This window comes from Podarcis melisellensis, assembly GCF_964234715.1.
Source record: "Podarcis melisellensis genome assembly, chromosome: 8".
NCBI classification, from domain to species: domain Eukaryota; kingdom Metazoa; phylum Chordata; class Lepidosauria; order Squamata; family Lacertidae; genus Podarcis; species Podarcis melisellensis.
The window spans coordinates 58,160,633-58,178,082 of record NC_138540.1 but is presented as its reverse complement, the minus strand read 5'-3'; the positions used below and the strand labels follow the sequence as shown (position 1 = coordinate 58,178,082).

General features: G+C 52.6%; 1 protein-coding gene across 3 annotated transcripts in view; it reads right to left on the bottom strand.

Annotated features, from left to right (window-relative positions):
* Window positions 1-226: 226 nt before the first annotated feature.
* The window catches only part of NHSL3 (NHS like 3), a 54,922-nt gene continuing 37,698 nt past the window's right edge, over window positions 227-17,450 (bottom strand). For all 3 annotated transcript variants that reach the window (XM_081924189.1, XM_081924190.1, XM_081924191.1), the window contains exons 2-7: window positions 12,000-12,155; window positions 10,524-10,579; window positions 8,454-8,574; window positions 8,004-8,120; window positions 3,787-6,933; window positions 227-3,127 (exon numbers count right to left, since the gene is read on the bottom strand). In XM_081924189.1, the coding sequence (XP_081780315.1) occupies window positions 3,105-3,127; window positions 3,787-6,933; window positions 8,004-8,120; window positions 8,454-8,574; window positions 10,524-10,579; window positions 12,000-12,155 (3,620 nt within the window). In that variant the 3' untranslated portion in view covers window positions 227-3,104. The remainder of the gene's footprint in view (window positions 3,128-3,786; window positions 6,934-8,003; window positions 8,121-8,453; window positions 8,575-10,523; window positions 10,580-11,999; window positions 12,156-17,450) is intronic.

Genomic DNA, 17,450 nt, shown 5'->3' with positions numbered 1-17,450 from the left:
CCTGGATTTACACATCAGTCCCCTGACAAAATCCATCTATTTAGTAGCAAGTTGAAAAGTGTCCCTGGATTCATGTGGGGGGGGATCTGGCTGCTCTTGGGATTCCTCCATTGCACCCCAGCACCTTCCGCACCCACACACTCCAGACTCTTCCCTTTTTCTTGTTGATAATAAAATCTCATTCTCCCACGGCAAATATATTCACACCACAGCGAAAAGGTAAGAGAGACAGCAAGCAAGCAAGCAAGCAAGCTTTAATTTATCTTTACAAAGACAGTCTTTAAAAATGTATTTCACCATCTTTCCCCCCCTCTCATCCCTTTCTCAAAGGTAGCTCCCTCCCCCACTCCTGTTTTACAATCATGAGGGAAAAAATCAAAAGCAAATGACCCAAGATTTTCTTCTTCTTCAAAAGTCTATATAAATCAGTTGTCTAATGTTCCTAAAGAATAGAAAACAAAGGCATTGAGGGTGGGGGACAAATTCAGGTGCTTGGTGTCATTTCTAAATGCTGTGCCCAGCCCCACTGGGGCACCCCCACCCCCACCAAACTCCTCTTCTGATTTGTCTGTTCTCCTGCCTTCAAAGTGCTGTGTTGGCTCTTGGCAGAACAATCAAGGAGGAGACTGCAGCCTTGGGGTAAGAGTAACTTGAGGTTCAGAGGGAAATTACGATATTCCCACCCCCACATCCCTCTTGAGGGGCGAGAAGGAAAGCCTCTTAGCTGTGAGCTCCTGACAGCTGATGTAGCCTGGAGAAGGTGTTCAGGGGAGGGGGGGTCTCCAGCAGAGGAAAAGAGTGCCTCCTGGGAGAGGCTCACTGCTGGGGTTTATAACATCAGGCACACACGGTCGTAAGTACAGCACCAGGAAAAGGAGGCAGGTTGGTGGGGGCAGGAGCAGGGGGTGTGGGTTTCGGTATGGTGGCAACACACAGCTGAGTCTCCCAGTCAGGGTGCCACCTTGTCACCTAATAATGGCCCTAGGCTGCGGGCGGGGGGGCAAAATGAATGAACAGCCACAAGTTTGGGGTGCCTAAAAAACATCACCTGCCATTACATTTCAGAGCAGGGCTTTTCAAACACAGGCAACTATTTCAGACCATGTTGCCTGGCCAGCTCAGTGCTCCATTCCAGCCCTTTCCTAACTTACATTCTGGGTGTTTTGGATGACAATTCCCAGCAGCAGCAGAAGCTGCTCTGGCAGGGGCTGGTGGGAGTTGCCATTCCTGAAGGCAGCAACTTGGCAAAGATGGCTCGGTCTATCCTGGCCGGCAGCAACCATCCAATGCCTTTTTGTCATCAAAGATTATGTTAACACAGAGTGCTTCGTCAGCCTACAAACCCTTTGAATGAATTCTTGTGTTCCTCAGAGATTTAGTAGTGACCCTGGGATGCCAAGCCCTTCTTGGTAGCTTCATGTAGCAACTGGGAGTAGAGGGGTTCTGCCCTGCCCCTTGCACCGCTTGCAGAGTTTGCACCTTTCAGTGGCAAACATCAGGGCAACACGCCACCGACGACGAGAGGGGGGCAACCATTTCCACTTCAACACACTATTTGCCTGCAGCAGGAGGTGTGCCCTGGGTGAAGCTGGACTCTGCAAGCCAGTGGACTTCTAGCAAGGGATGCACACACACCCCTGACCCAGGCTGGCTCTCAAAGCTGCCTTAATACTTACCTGATGACCTCCTGCCATCCCTTCCCCTCCAGGAAGTTTCAAATTCACCAAGGAAAATGATACTGCCAAAGCCAGAATCACACCACATCCACCATGCTGAATGGGAAGGAGGAGGAGAGCTTTGCTTGCCGAATGAAAGAGCCTTTGCCCACCCTACCCCACCCCGAATCACCCATTCAATCCCCTTGCTCCAAGGTAGGATGCTCTAGGCCTGGAATGTTTTGCTGCAAAATGCCCTGGACCTTTAGCGTTTTGGCAGTGAAGAGCTAAGCTCCAAGGGGCTCTGGCTGCCCCTCCCGCCAAGTCTCTCTCCCCTCCCCCAGCTGTTTGCTAAAGGCACCAACCAGCTAGCCCAGCACACACCTCTTGCACATGCCCTGCTAGGCAGTTCAGGTCTTGTGAGCCTCTCAAAAGGTTTCTCGTACCTGGACCCTCAAGGAGACGAGCCACCCTTGGGGGACAGTTCTAGGCACAAAGAAGGTAACAAGTGGCATCTGAAAAAGGAGAAAGAGTAGAAGAATTATGTGGCCCTATTTGTGCTATGGTGGAATTATACTAGGTCCCCTCCTAGTTGTCTCCCATGGGAATGGTGAAGCTCACCCTCCACCCAGAATCGGCTGTTGCCTGATAGGGACCAGTTTGCACCAAGGAACCCTACCTGGGCTAGCCAGGTACATCACCACATGGCCCGCCACTAGAACAGCAAGGCTAACTTGCAGGGTCCCTTCAGTGCAATCTCTTCGCAGGAGCACAAAGGAGAGAAGCAGAAAGGATCTGGGCCCCAGCAGCATTTGGGAAGCCTACGCAGCTCTCCATAAGCAGCCGTCCTTGCAGCCTCCAGCCTCGATTTGAGAAAGTGCTTGTTTTGTACAATTCCAGGGGTGCAAAAGCAGGCGATGCTCCCAACAAAGAGAAAAGAAGGGAGGGGGCTCTACGGGGACGGGGAGACACACACACACACACACACACACACACACACACAGCCCAGGTTGGTTCGACTCTGCCAGCTTCTCCTTGGGATGGGGCAGGGGGAGCAGGAAGCGCAAACCGTCCTCATTGTCCATTGTTCTTAAAAGCCATTTTCCTTATGCACCAAAACAACCACCCCACAATGGGAAAAAATAAAACCCCAGCTGAGAAAAGCTGCCCCATTGAGGGAGGAGGCGGCAGCAGCAAGGAAGGGTGTTGTGCTACTTTTGTCTCTGTATGTAAAATAAAGCCGTATTACTGAATAAAAAGTGAAACCAACACAATTTTTGCATAAATATCAAGGCCATCAGAGGCTAAGGCTGTTTTGTCTTCCTTTTCGTCGCATCCAGGACCTCCTCTGGCCTGCTCAGGTCCCTGAGATTTTTTTCTTTCTTTCTGTGTATGTTAATTATTTTCAATTCCTGTATTTCAGGGGCAACCACGCTGCAGGGTCTCCCTTCACGCCATCTCCTCCTGTAAATCTGCAAGGAGAAAAGCAGAGGCAATGGGTTTCAGAGCTGGAATCCAGCGCCTTGCGACGGGACTGCCCACCCCCCAAAAGCCTACAACCCTCCCTCAACCTCAGTTCCTCAGCTGTGGAGAAAGGAAGCAAGAGAGCTATGTAGAATCCACACCAGAGACAAAAACTTAAAAGCTCTCAGCCTTGTTTGGGGATGGGGGTAAATGCTACCAGGTGTGTCGTTTTACGTGTATGCACCACCCCCAGAACATAACCCCTGTGCAAGATGAAATTGTACTATATTTTAAGAAGGATAACACTGTAACATACAGCAGTAATGCTGCACTTACATCACTGGGCAACTGTAAAACAAAATACATAATTAGATTTTTAAAAAATTCTCTAGCATAGCATTCCCTTTCCTACTAGGAGCCCCCAAGCAGGGCATGATGGCAACCCACCCCCTCCTGTTCTTGCCCAGGAAGAAGCTGGAGACATAGTCAACATGACTGGCAGAAAAAGGGCAAGAAATCAGGGCCTGCATTGCTCAAATGGTGTGAGTGTAAAGCACCATGGTCAGTCATGATTGCCCAACAGCCCCCAGGACAGACCTTCCAATATCAAGTGTGTTACCACAGCTGAATTGGGACCACTCAATCCTCACCCTGTTCAGCCCCTTACCTTGTGCTGGGGGGCTCTGCAGTGGTGTCGCAGGCCCTGCCGGGGGGCTGTCACTGCTATCCCCAAGGAGAGCGGCCTGGTGACCAGACCCCTCACTCTTAGTCCTGTCCCCAGCCACTGGCAGGGTGGAGCTCAACTCCTCAGCTCCTGCTGGCTTGGGGCTCCGGGGAGACGGCAGCTGGCCTGGCCCTAGCGAGGGCTTCCTGGCTATGGGCGGAGGGATCTTCCGGGCCTGGGGCTTTCCTGAGCCCTGCTGGGGGAGCCCCAGGGCTGCCGTGGACCGCTGACCAGAGACGTTCATCAGTTCCGCAACCAGGTTCTTCTTCAGGTTGGCCTGGGCCTCTGGGGAAGCCGAGGTGTCGATGACCAGCTTCTTGGGGCTCTTGGCGAAGATGAAGCTGGCCGTCGAAGCCGGGGACTTGTGGTGGGGGGACACTTGGTCCTCTTTCGCCTCGCCGGTGGGGGCAGCAGCTGCGGTGGGGAAAGCCGGCAGTGTCAGCCGGTGGCCAGCCTTCCTCTCAGCCCCTCTGAGGCCTGGCGCGTCTCTGGAAGACAGTGTAGAGGCCTTCAGGCGCACGGCATCGTGCAGGGGGTTTGAAGATGGACTGCTGTCCTTCGGAGCCCTCAAGGAGAGCGACTTGCGGACAGGCTTCTGTGGGGCAGGCTGCCCCAGCTTCCCGCTGACCCCAGTGCTCGGCCCGTTCTGCTCTGCCACGGGGTTGGCTGCCACTGGGCTCGCAGCAGGGGCGTGGGTGTCCATGTGGACCGAGCGCAGGCGGACCATCTGCAGCAGGGAAGGGGTCACAATTGGGAGGCTGGCGTCCTCCTTTGGCGTGGAGTTGCTCTTGCTGCGAGACGCCGGCTCTTTCTTGAGGTCGGGGTGGGCGCTGGCGGCAGGCTTCTTAAGGCTGGGCTGGGCTTGGAGGCTGGAGGTTGTTGCCGCCGGGCCAGTGGGCTTCCAGTGGAGGGAAGTTTCTCCTGCCGCTGGGAACTTGGGAGGTGGTGGCGGCTCTGCTTGAGGAGCTGGCAGTGGTGCGGCGTCCAGCGCCCCCTGCTGCTGGATCTTGGAGGACACTCTTGTGGAGAAGGAGGGCGAAGAGGCAGACGCTTGGCCCTCCTCTGCAAGGGCTGCTCTTTGGTTGGCCGGCTGCTCTTTCTCCGCAGGAGCTGCCACAGTGACTTGAAGGGAGGGTGTCCCCACAGCCTGCAGCTGGGGCTCTGGCAGGGGCGGCACAAAGTAGGCCTCGTCCGGGGGAGGAAAGTCGGCCATGGAGAGGTCATGAGCGTCGGGCACAGGTGGGGGCGGAGGGGGCCACAGTGGATCCGCAGGAGCGTCCGGCACGGTCTCAGAAGGTGTAGGGGCAGCTGGGGCCTCCGGAATGGCACTGGCCTTCTTCGCTGGGGGTGGCGGCGGGTGGTAGGCTGGAGGGGGAGACGGAGGAGGCGACCCGCGACTAGCTTTCATAAGGACAGCGGGCTGTTGGTGAGGTTGGCCCGCGGGGGCCAGGGCACTGGCAGGTTTGGGTTCCGCCAGTTGGCCCTGGGTCGGTGGAGGGGAGAAAGGAGCTGGCACCTTGGGGTGAGGAGGGATAAGGAACCTGTCCATTTTATTCAGAGCGGGGGCAGCGTTGGCAGAGGGTCCTGCTGAAGGCGGGGCGGTCCCCTCCACAGCGGCTGGATCCGAGGCAGAGGAGGACAAGGATGTCAGGGAGGAGGAGACGGAGGGCCCCGGGGATTGCAGGGAGCAGACCCGCTCCGGCTTCTTTGGTTGGGGCCTCTTCTTCCCGGAGGGCGAGGCGTGGGCCACGAGGCCCTTTGTGTGGAGGGTGGGCGTGCCGCTCTGACTTGAGTACCCGCTGGAGGGCGACATTGTGCGGCCAAAGTGGTCGGGGGAGCTGTGCTTCGAGGGGACTTCCGACGTCTCATCCACTTGCCCCTCCTCTCGGATGGTCGGGCTCCGGTGAGAGATGTTAGGAGAGCAGGCCAGGCTGTCAGAACGGAGGCTGCTGGTCTCGCTCTGCGAGGAGGGGGAGAACACTTCGTCGTCCCCGGTTAGGCTGGGGCTCCCTAGCCGGCCCGCAGCCCACGCCTCGCTGCCTTCCCGTGGGGGCCTGCGCTCTGGCATGGGGGGCAGGCCCATCGCTCTGGGTGCCCCCTCGGCCTCCAGCTGCTGAGCCTTCTTGTGCAGGGAGTACGTCCTGCGCGGGGGTGCGGGGGCTCTCTTCATCTTCCTGAGGGAGACGCTGCGGGTGGAGGAACGGTCGCTCCGCACACTCGTGCTGTCTGAGCCCTCCGCTGCACTGCCGGTGCTGTAGGCGGGGGAGGCCCGCCCGCTGCTTCCGGGGGGCCGCACCCCAAGGAGGTGGGGGGAGGCAGGGGCGGCCTTGCCGCCGTGGCAGTTTGAGCTGGTGCCGCTCATGGAGCTGAAGGTACTGAGCTGGTCCAAGTCAGGCCTAGCCGCCACCCGGACCTGTCCGTCGGGCCTGGCCTCGCCTTTCCTGCTATCAGTGCCCCCGTGTGAGGAGATGGTGGAGGTGTTCGAAACGATGGTTTCCGTGGACTGGGAATGGCTCCAGTTGTCACTGGAGGAGGAGTGCTTGCGGCTGCGGGGGCCAGAAGGGAAGCGCCCCACCGAGCGCACAGAAGCTGGGCTGGCAGTCGAGAGGCTGCAGCGGCTCAGCGTGCGCACCTTGTTACGCGAGAGGGCGATGACGTCCACCATGGGAGGCATGACAGCGTTGGGGATGATCTTCGACAGGTAGGTGCCTTGCGGAGAGATGGACATGACGGGGCCCAGCAGCTCGGGGGAGCCTGGCTGAGTGGTCATCCAGGGCACAGCCAGAGACTTGGGCCTGGCCAAGGGGGACAGCTTCGCCGCCGTCTTGCGCCCCAGGAGTGAGTCGTCGTAGTAGACGCAGTTGATGTGGCGCTGGAGGGAGGTGTCGGCCTCCAGGGCCTCCAGGGCCTGCAGGGAGACGCGGGCACCGCTCTTGGGGATGGCGGTGGGCCGTAGTTTCCCATCAACGGTGGGGATGTGGATGGCATTGCTGTGGACCTCGCCACCATTCGAGAGGGCCGGAGGGGTCGCATCAGGTCGGACAGCAATGCTGCCCGGGCGTTTCTTCGCCTCATATCCGTTGCTCAGGCCTGAAGCAGATAACACAAAGGAGATAAGGAATGAGGGGCCAATGGCAAAAAAAAACTATATAGCGCAAGCAGAAGAAATGAACTTCAGTGCTCTCAAGTCCCATAAATGCTTCTCAGTCACCTTATTGGGCAACTGATCAGATGGAGAAGGAAGTCCCAGCGGTTGCACACCAAAACTGCATGCTGAAGCTCCTGGGTCCCACCAGCCAGGAGAAGAGAGTGGGAGGAAAAGGAAGGGTCTGTCCTGGTGCTGGAAGGGTCCCAGCACCAAGTGAGCCATCAGCTCAGTGGATGACCAGGAACATGACAACTCCCTCTCAACTTCCAGTCTCCACCTTCCAAAACATAGCATAGTGGCATCTTATGCGCAGTTAACGTGTGTCATTTAAACCTTGCACAGTTGAAGGCAGGCCGGTTCAAAATGCACATGTTAAATGCATGCAATGCAGAGAGCTCAATTGTGCCTCATTTTCACAGCGCAGGAAGGGCTTTTAAGCTCCCAGCCTTGCTTGGAAGTCAAGGCCTGCTCAGCGCACAGGCTCTGGAAGGGAGGCTGAAACAGGAGCAGTTCCAAGTGTTTTGAGCATACACATTTTCAGAACCCTTGGAAGCAAACCCCCCGCAGTCACTAACTCACATAGTTGTGCTGCGGAGGTTTAATATTTTAACTCATTTTGCATGTTCAGAGTACAAAGCATATGCTTTGCATATACTTAACCAGACATCTGTGTTTCTCGTTAGACTTCTGCCCCCAAACAGCATCCAGCTTCCTGAGTCTCTCCCTGCTCCCACATCTCATCCCACCTCAAGTGTGCACAAATCACTTTTCCACACCCAGCCAAGCCTAACAATCCACAAGTTTGGCCAAAGCCGTTTCCCAGCTTACACCGCCAGACTCAAGTGTGCACTTAAGTCCATGCATACTTATCCAGTTTCCATCAGTCACCCTGATTGCAGTTTTTCCACTTTTCAAATTCAGATTTTGCAGAGCAAAGGCAGATTCCCCCTCTCCCCCGCCATTGCAGCCAAACTGTTTTTACATTTTAAGTTGCCAAGCTGACTGGGCTTACCCAGTTCTTTCTGCACATGTTGAGGGAGACCCAGAACAGTAGTCCTCCGCTCTTTCTTCCTCTTCTCGCCCTTTGCTGAGGATTTGGGGAACGAATCATGTGGCCGAAAGGTGGAGCCTAAAATGGAGGGGGAGAATGAATTAAAGGAAGCAAGAGAGACCTTATATCCAACCCTGCATGCTCTGTCAAATGACTCACGTCTGCCAATGTAGAGGGCCTTAATGTGCTAAGTTTCTCATCTCTGCTTGTTCCCAACACAGGCATCTTTCACAGCTCAACTTTGCATTTGACCCTTCCTTCAAGCAGACCCTCTGAAAGTTTGCAGGGGTAGTGGTGGTCTCTGGAAAAAACAGCTGCAGTTCCCCTCCCTGCACCAAGCCCAGCTCCTGAACCCTCTGGGTCAGCAAGCAGCCCCCCTGCCTCCAGCCCCAAGGCTTCTGGTGGTAGTACCTTTCCTCTGGATCATCTCTGAGCGGACCGAGAGGGCATCCTCGGAGGTGCTTTCCGTGGCACATGATGGGGTCTGACTCCGGATCGAGAGGTCGTCACCCTCTGTGGATGAGCGGGAAGACTGCATGCCGAGAGGGGAGGAAATGAAGGCAAGAGGGTGAATTTCCCACCAAGTCCTATTCACCCATAGAAAGTCCCCCCCTTGGAGCCCAGAGATGGGTCTCACAGGCATGGACATCCAACCTACCCAGGATCCTTCCAAGGGCAAGGAGGCGGCAGCCCCCAAGAGTCTGCCTGCTGTGCCCCACTCTTGCCTCCATAAAAAAACAGAAGCATTAATTGCTCAGTCAGTAAAGCATGAGACTCTTATAATCTCAGTGCTGTGGGTTCAAGCCCCAAAAGATTCCTGCATTGCAGGGAGTTAGACCAGATGACCCTTGATGGTCTCTTACAACTCTACAGTTCTCTGATTCTATGAAATGAGCGAGGGAGCAAGTTGCAGACAGGACCATCCTTCCTGTCCACCAGGTGGCGCTGCTTGACAAAAGCCAAGCCATTGGGCCGGCCTTGGCATTGCTTTCAAGGGCACAAACTCCTTTCTGATTAAAGGACCATGAAATCAGTGTAAAAGGGCACATCAGAAGTTGCCTTGGTTTTGCACATTTGTAAAAACAGTCGGTGAAGCTCCAACCGCAGGCATGCTCTCCGACAATGACAAGGCCTGGGTGCTTGTTTCCCACTTAGCCAGTATTCCTCAGCTATCGTAAGCCCTGCCATTCCATGTAAACAAATGATGTGGCACGGGGCGCAGCATGAAACTAAGAGTCTCAAGTGCCCTTTTTAAAGTTTCTAGGCCTTGTGGCTGTGTGGAAATGTTTGACAGTGCTCTGGAAAGCCTGCTGAAATCTCAAAAGCCAAAGGAATGGGTGCTGAGCACAATGGGGGACTTCAGAGCCCTGCAGAACCCAAGAGGAGGAGATACAGTCGGATGCACATTTGCTTCCCTTACATACTTCATGCAGATTGCAGAATTTGGTTTGTTTGTTTGTTTGTTTTACTGTCAGGTTACAGAATTTCAATTTAGCACCAGCTGTTCGCTTGAACACTGAAGTGGCAAGAACATGCAGGAGATTGTTTGCTGCTTCAAATTCCTTTGCACAACCAAATATATTTTTGAGAAGAAAAAGGGATATTCCAATATGGTTTGCCAATCAGCCAGAACACTGTTTCTTTAAAAAAAAAAAGAAAGAAAGAAAAAGATTTAAAGCTTTTGCTGATTAATAATCACAGATTTGGTACTGCTGTGTGCAACACAGAGAGAGGTGTTTCTCACCCATTCTGCATAACCTTAAACATGAGGAACAAAGAGGTCAGAAGAGTCTTCTCTGCTGAAGCCTGGCTTCCTCTTTCTGGCCTGTCTGGTTTTATTCCCTGAACTCCAAAAAGGCTACATGAGCTAGAAGCAAACACTCCTTCAGGAAGGGTCATCTGCGAGGAAAGGAGAGCTGAAGTGGCTGCAGGGCAAAGGCAGGATTTGTGGGAATCAGCAGCCAGGAAGAGGGAAGTGCAGCTGCAGGGAAGTGCGGTGCAAAGTCCACTAGGCTGCAGCCAAGATAAACAGAAGAGAAGAGGCCAGCTTTCACCCCACCCGAGTTCAGTGCTGGTGGAGGCTCCGCATTTGCTGGCTCCTTCCACAAGAAGACCTTCCTGAGCCCTCCCAGGTCCTTCTCCAGGGTCCATCAGCTGCCAGACTCCCTCATCCACCTCTGGGCAATTTCAAGAAGGCACAAGATCAGCTCTTGTGGATCATTTTATAAAGAGGAAACAGCGGCTGGAGGGACACAGCACAAATGCTTTTCTGTTTGCAGCGGAGGGGAGAGGGGTATGGGAAAACAACCCCAAGGCTTCCCAGGTATCTTATCCTCAGGGCGGCAGGTGTGGTGGTGGTGAAGACGCTGCAAGTTAGCACAACACAAGCCAATGGAAAATACACAAGGGTGTGACATGCATGTGGGGATTGTGGAGGAAAGGGGGCAACGCAAACTGCTGCCTGACATGCAACCGACTTACCTGGATGCTGCTGGTGTCACTGTGGTCCCAGACCCTCTTGCTCTGCTTGTGTTTCTCTGAAAGGCAACAGCAGAAAAAACATGGTCTGTCAGCCCGAGGAGGGCTGGAGGCCACTAAGCGCTGATCCAGAGTGCCGGGAGCGGAGAGCAGAGAAGAGAACACAGGAAGGAATAGTCTCCCACTTGCTTGCCTCTCCTGCTGCCCTGGGAGGGAAGGGGCTTCTCAAGCTCCCTCCTGGAGGTCCTGCTCATGACCCAGCCCAGCCTCAGAGGAAGAGAGCAGGCAGCCGCTCTCCCTGGCAGGCAGGCCACTGGCCTCACAGACACTGGACTCTGCTCCGCGACGGCAACCTGCCCATCCGGCACTGCGCAGCTGCAACCGCCTTCCCATGCTTGGCAGGTGCTGTTTGATCTCCAGCATGGGCAGAACCACAATCAGGGGCAGAGGGAGGAACCCCACCCAGTAGTATAAGGAGGCAGATGGGACTCCTCACAGCCACAGTTCTAAACAAGATGTACCATGCCTGGAGCAGAGGGACCTCTTCCCATTGACTCAGGTGTGCTCATGGAGGGTGCAGTTCTTCAGCAGTTATGGAAATGTACTTTGCATGTACACAGAGGTGGTTGCTTTCTATAAATGAGCTCAGGGCACAAAGCTGGATTCAGATTCAGCTGGGACAGGATGAGGATCCATTTTGAGAAGCCCCCACACAAAGATATTCTGCACCACTCAAACTTTCAAGTTACACATTAGGCCAAATGGTTGCTAGTCTGTATTTAATTTAAGAAGGGGGAGGTATCTGTGTTAAGAGGTTTCTTATCTTTCCCCCTTGTATTCCACCCCACAACACACACACACACACACACACACAGCCTGTGGTAGAGTTCTGTGCATGGTCAATATTGAGGGATGATGGGATTTGTAGTCTAGCAACACCTGGCGGCCACTACATTGGTGACCCTGCTCTACAGTTTGCATGCTGCATTTTGAGCCAGGCACAATTTTAACTGTCTCTGCAGTTTTTTCTCCTATCAGGCCAACACAGCTACTTGTTTCTGACCAAACTAAGCTGTGGTTCCGCAACAGCCCAGTCCCAGGCTGTTCTGAACATGAGTACCATTTAACGTGAGGGAGGGCTGATGCTATAGTTTAGCATCCCAAGTGACAACAGAGAGCAAAGAAGCAACTGCTCCTCACCCAGAGGACCCTGGGCCAGGGAGGTTTTGTGCCAAGAGTATTATGAAAGGAAAACAGAGCAAATGGTTCAATCAGTAGAGCATGAGACTCTTAATCTCATGGGTCCGAGCCTATTGTTGGACCAATGATTTCTGCACTGGAAGAGGTTGAATGAGACAACCGTTGTGGTCCCTTCCAACTCTATGATTCTATGAGAGCTCAGAGACAAAATGGCCTAAGTGTCCATCCTAACACATCCGTCCCCATTCACTCCCTCCTGCCAACCCCGCAACCCAGTACCTTGGTTCTGCAACGACTTGAGCCCAGCCTGGGCCTGGATATGTAGCTCCTCAAGGTGTGGAGGTCGGTTGCTGGGGAAGAAAACATTGTCAGGCCGCTCGTCCCTTGCCTTGTACTGGACACTCAGACGCTTCTCGTTTTCAGCTTTGGCAGCCCCTGGAAAGAGAAAGGGGAGAATCCTGGAATCCCTGATGTAACAAGAACAATGGGTGGATTTCTGTTCCACCAAGATCTGCCACCACAACACAATTCAAAAAGGAGGTGTATCAAGCTGGGCTACTTGCCCACGTAGTCCTGCATGGCTCGTTCTAAGTGGCAATGGTTCTCCATGGCATCAGGCAGAGTCTTGCCCATCAACTGCGAGCTGAGTCTCTTAGCCAGCAGTGCCAGGAAGTCAAACCTTCTCGGACCTTCTGCATGCAAGGCAGGTGTGCTACCACTGAGATCTGGTTCCACCAACTGAAACCTTCCCAGGCTAGAAACCAGGCACTGTAAGTGCCAAATCCTGAGCACCAGGAAGAAAGGCATTCCATTTTAGATGGCTTCTCAACCACACACACACACACACACACACACACACACACACACACACACACCATGCACTTCATCACTGTTGGTGGAGCACCCTGTCCATAAGGCAGGGGCAAGTCTTAGACTCAGTTGCCCCGCAGTAACTAGTGGATAGCCATGATCCCACAAAGGCAAGGAATGGTGCCGCTAACCCAGAGACATGGGAATGTGGACATCTAATCTTTTTATCAATACATAATCATTGTCACAATGATTACACTGTCACAACACCACAGTTATGGCATAACACCAAAGTTATAAACAGCTAATTACTATCAGCTGTCAGAGCTTCTACAATTATGGTTGAGACCACTGTCATCACTACCATGACAATATTAGCCACTGTTCATCTAACTCTTTTGTATTTTAATGCCTGAGCTATGCATAATTAGTGACATGTATTTTAACCAAGCACATACAAGCCGGGGGCTGGGGAGTTTTGCAAAAACATCAGGAGTGGTACCTGTGATGACTGTGCCCCCCCTTGTCCCAGCCATTGCATGGAACTCTTGCGAGGGTCAAGGGTTCAAGAACAGCCAGTGACCAGTCAAGCAGAAACCAGCTTTGCAGAGCTTTGCTGTGCATTACTCAGAAGCAAGTCCAACAGAGTTCAGAGAGACTTACTCCCAAGTAAATGTGCACCCAGGATTGCAGCCATTGGCCTCTTGCTCTTGTCATGCATGATTTCACTGATCTATTGTGGATGTTTACGTTCCAATGATGAGCCACTTTGCCTAGTGGAGAAACAGGATAAACTGGAGGGATATTTTAAGCGATACAGTCATACCTCGGGTTGAAGTTGCTTCAGGTTGAGCATTTTCGGGTTGCGCTCCGCGGCGACCCGGAAGTAACGGAACATGTTACTTCTGGGTTTCGCCGCTCGTGCATGTGCAGACGCTCAAAATGACGACATGCGCATGTGCAGAAGCGGCGAGTCACAACCCGTGCAGACGTGGGTTGTGTTCACTTCAGGATGTGAACGGAGCTCCAGAATGGATCCCGTTCGCATCCAGAGGTACCACTGTACCTCAATACTTTGCTGGGAGGAATCACTAGTGACTCCTGCATCTCTGCTGCAGAAGAGCCACCCCCTGCCCAGTGTAACCATGACAGCCCCTGGGATCGCTTTACAACCCTTCTCCACTGACAGAGGTGATCTGACACCAGCATTCACTGCCCTTGCTCTCAGCAGTGGGAGGCTGCAGGCTCTGCATGTCCAAAGCCTGAGCCTTTAAAGCCAGTGCTCTGAATAAGCGAAAGCACCCCAGGGCAGGATCACATGACTGATACCAGAAATATCTGTGCACCTTGCACACACACACACACAGCACCAGCGAGGCAGTCCAGCTTAAAGGGGCAGTGCTCAGCACATTTTGCCACACACCAAAACAACAGCAGCTACCTTCCAGAAGAAGGGGGGGGGTGAGTTCAGAGGGACGGGAGGACAGAGAACCAGATATCGGGTGTATTCCCGAACAAGCCTATTGAAAGAGGAACAGTTTGCTCCTGTGTGCCAGTCGCCATAGGAACACAGGATGCTGCCTTATTTGGAGTCAGCCCATTGGTCCATCAAACACAGGACCATCTACACTGATTTGCAGCAGCTCTTGGGAATTTCAGGGAGGGCCCTTGCCCAGCCCTACCTGAAGATGCCGGGGATTGAAGCTGGGACCTGCATGGAAAATGTTTCCCTGGGGTTTGAGTAGGGGATTAAGCTGCTGGTGGTTCTCTCTGTTTTTTATTTCCCGGCCTGCCTCCTGAGAAAGGAACTGCACGCAAGCATAAAAACAGCCCCCTGCCCTTTCTGCCAAGGCAAAAGTTACTCTCCCAAACCACCCAGATTGTTTCTTTAGTCCAATCAAGGCAAAAATCACGACTTTTAAGTCTGGACTACCACTGACTAGTCAGAACCCCACAACCTGGGATTCTTTTAGAAATAAAGCAACTATACAGTGGTACCTCGGGTTACATACGCTTCAGGTTACATACGCTTCAGGTTACAGACTCCGCTAACCCAGAAATAATACCTCGGGTTAAGAACTTTGCTTCAGGATGAGAACAGAAATTGTGCTCCGCCGTCACGGCGGCAGCAGGAGGCCCCATTAGCTAAAGTGGTGCTTCAGGTTAAGAACAGTTTCAGGTTAAGAACGGACCTCCAGAACGAATTAAGTACGTAACCAGAGGTACCACTGTATTATTATTGGCCAGCTAGAAAGCAGGATGCCACAAAGGGAACAACTTTGTCTTTTTAGACTACAGTATGATGCCAAGAATACCAGCTGCTGATCTTTTACCATAATAAAAGCAAGTATCTAGTTTTGATGGATGATTATTCCCACGACTCTTTTATTGAACACACAACTCTGTTCCTGTACAAAGCACTTATTTACAGCCTAGGACACACTGGCCAAAAGTTGTGTGTGGAAGAGCCAAAAGCAGGCGATGGAATAGCTCGTTAAAAAGGCATATTTAGGAAGAGGTATGGTAGGGAGAACTGACAGCAGGCACCATCATTTAGACAGGAGAGGCCGACTGGAAAGGAAGCTCTTTCCTTTCACAGGATGGTTGGTGAGAACAACACACTCCTTACTGGCAGTTTGGGGATTAAATGGAATATCCTACAGCAGGACAGAATGAAGCCATGCAAAAAGTCCTGCCTTTCCATTTACTATTGAAAAGACAGACAGTATGTTCCACTCTAGTCAGTGGCGTAGCGTGGGTTGTCAGCACCCGGGGCAAGGCAAGTAATTTGCGCCCCCTAACCCGTGGATTTGCGCCCCCTAACCCTAACTCCCAGATGTTGCGCCCGGTGCGGCCGGCCCCCCCTGCACCCCCCATGCTACGCCACTGACTCTAGTCTTAACCTTTTGTATGAAAATGGTTTGAAAGACAGAAACACCATTACCCTGCCTGAGTCTTCAGCATGGGGTGGGGGTGGGGAATCTAGCTGCCAAGGGAAACTGTGCCAAGAGGAAAGCCCTCATGCAAAACTCTTCACTGTCTCCAAACAATTATAGGAGGCTTTTGCATGCCTCTACCCTGGCAAGTCAAAACACACCCCGGGAACTCCCCAGGCATTTCTGCCCACCCACTCAGCTCTTAAGAGGTATTTAGATAGTTATATATAACCCAACTTGCTGGCTGATACTCTGGGAACGCCTAACTAGAGCCCAGCCATCACCTGGCTGATAGGAACTGTCATCCGATTATCTGGTGGGCCCCAGAATGGCAACGGCCACACAGCTTGCATAGGGGAGGTGTTGCAAAACATGGAGATATATGGAAAAGTGTGCAGCACCTCCAACAACATCCCCCAACCCACTCTAGTCTCTGTGCATCTAGGCCCATCACAAAGGGTGGTGGGTTTTAAACCAACACAATTTCCCTCTCTGGTTAATAGCAACTCCAACGGAGGCAGATTTAGACTGGGGGCCTCTGATTAGACCCCTCCTCCACAGCCCTGATTCAAATCAGGGCCCCTCACAACTGCTTGTACAAAAATATTAATCATTTTCAGTGTGCCAAACATGGAATTCCAACACAGCATTCAGCTTGGCGTTTAAACAGAGGGCAACCAGGTAAGGGGCTTGTCCCAAGTGGAGATGAACCAGATTATGAGGTTGCCCTTTGGTGGAAGCGACTATTCCTCTCTTCCAACGCTGGTTGTACACTCGCTACACCTTTTTTCTCACTTAGGGCTGCCTGAAAAGGGTGCAATTGGGACTGTCCTAGAAGAGCTATGTGTGGTATTGGGGCACCTTGAAACCACCTTACAAATTGGACCACTTGCCTAAGTAACCCAGTCCTGTTTATTCCTGCCCAAGGTAGCAGGTAGAGAGAAGCAGCATTGCTATGTACTTAAAGAGAGTGGAGGCACTTGCATAGGACATGCATGTGCTCATTGATACATATAGATTTCCATTTGTTGTAGAATGAAAACCGTAGAATTTCCTATGCAAATCACCCCAAATAAATTCATTTGCACCTCATCCCAAGCCATCCAAATCAAATCCAATTCAATTAACTTACCCAGTTAATTTCGCCACCAGATCTTGCTACAAATCTACTCAACAGTCCCTATCTATCACTCCCTAGATAAATTTATCTGACTTTTTGAGGAACAAATATCCCACCGAGTAACCCAGATCATGCATATGCATTCAATTTCTCCCCAAGTTCATTACCCACAAGAACCACTTGGGGCATTCAGAAAAAGGTTTGTGGCCCATCTCCCCACCCCTGCCATAGCCCACACCCGGCAATATCCCCGAAGGGAAGTCCTTCCCAGCTCACACCCCCAATATCCTTTCATCTTTGGGATGCTGAAGACTGAACCTCTAAACATGGCAGCAATTATGTGCCTCTCAATCAGAAACAAACACAAAGCTAGCAATTAGGCTACTTAACATTCCTCTGCGTCTTGATGATGAGAGGTTCAACCTTAACGCAGAAAGTTCATTCCAAGCCCACAGGAAAGAGACTGCTTCATTGCTGGAGAGCCTGAAGACATCAGGAGAGACAACAACCAGAAAAGTGCCTGCCGGATATGAGCTACCAGGATCTGCCCCTTGGCTAAGGACTCAGTGGACTGGGCTATGGAATGGGAGCAGGGAACTCCACACACCAACCCCTAAAAGACTACCAACATCACAAGATTTCAACAGGAACTAAGAAAAGCTTTGAGCACCTGCGGCCCTTCGGGAGTTGCTCCCACCATCCCTGCCCACTGGTCATGTCAGAAGATGGAGTCCAACAACATCTGGAGGGCCACAGCTTCGCCATCCCCGACACACAGAAAACCCAGACAAAATAAAGAATGGGAGAATCTCCCTGCCTGCACAAGGCCCCCAGCCCCATGCCGAGATGAAAGTGAACCGTTTT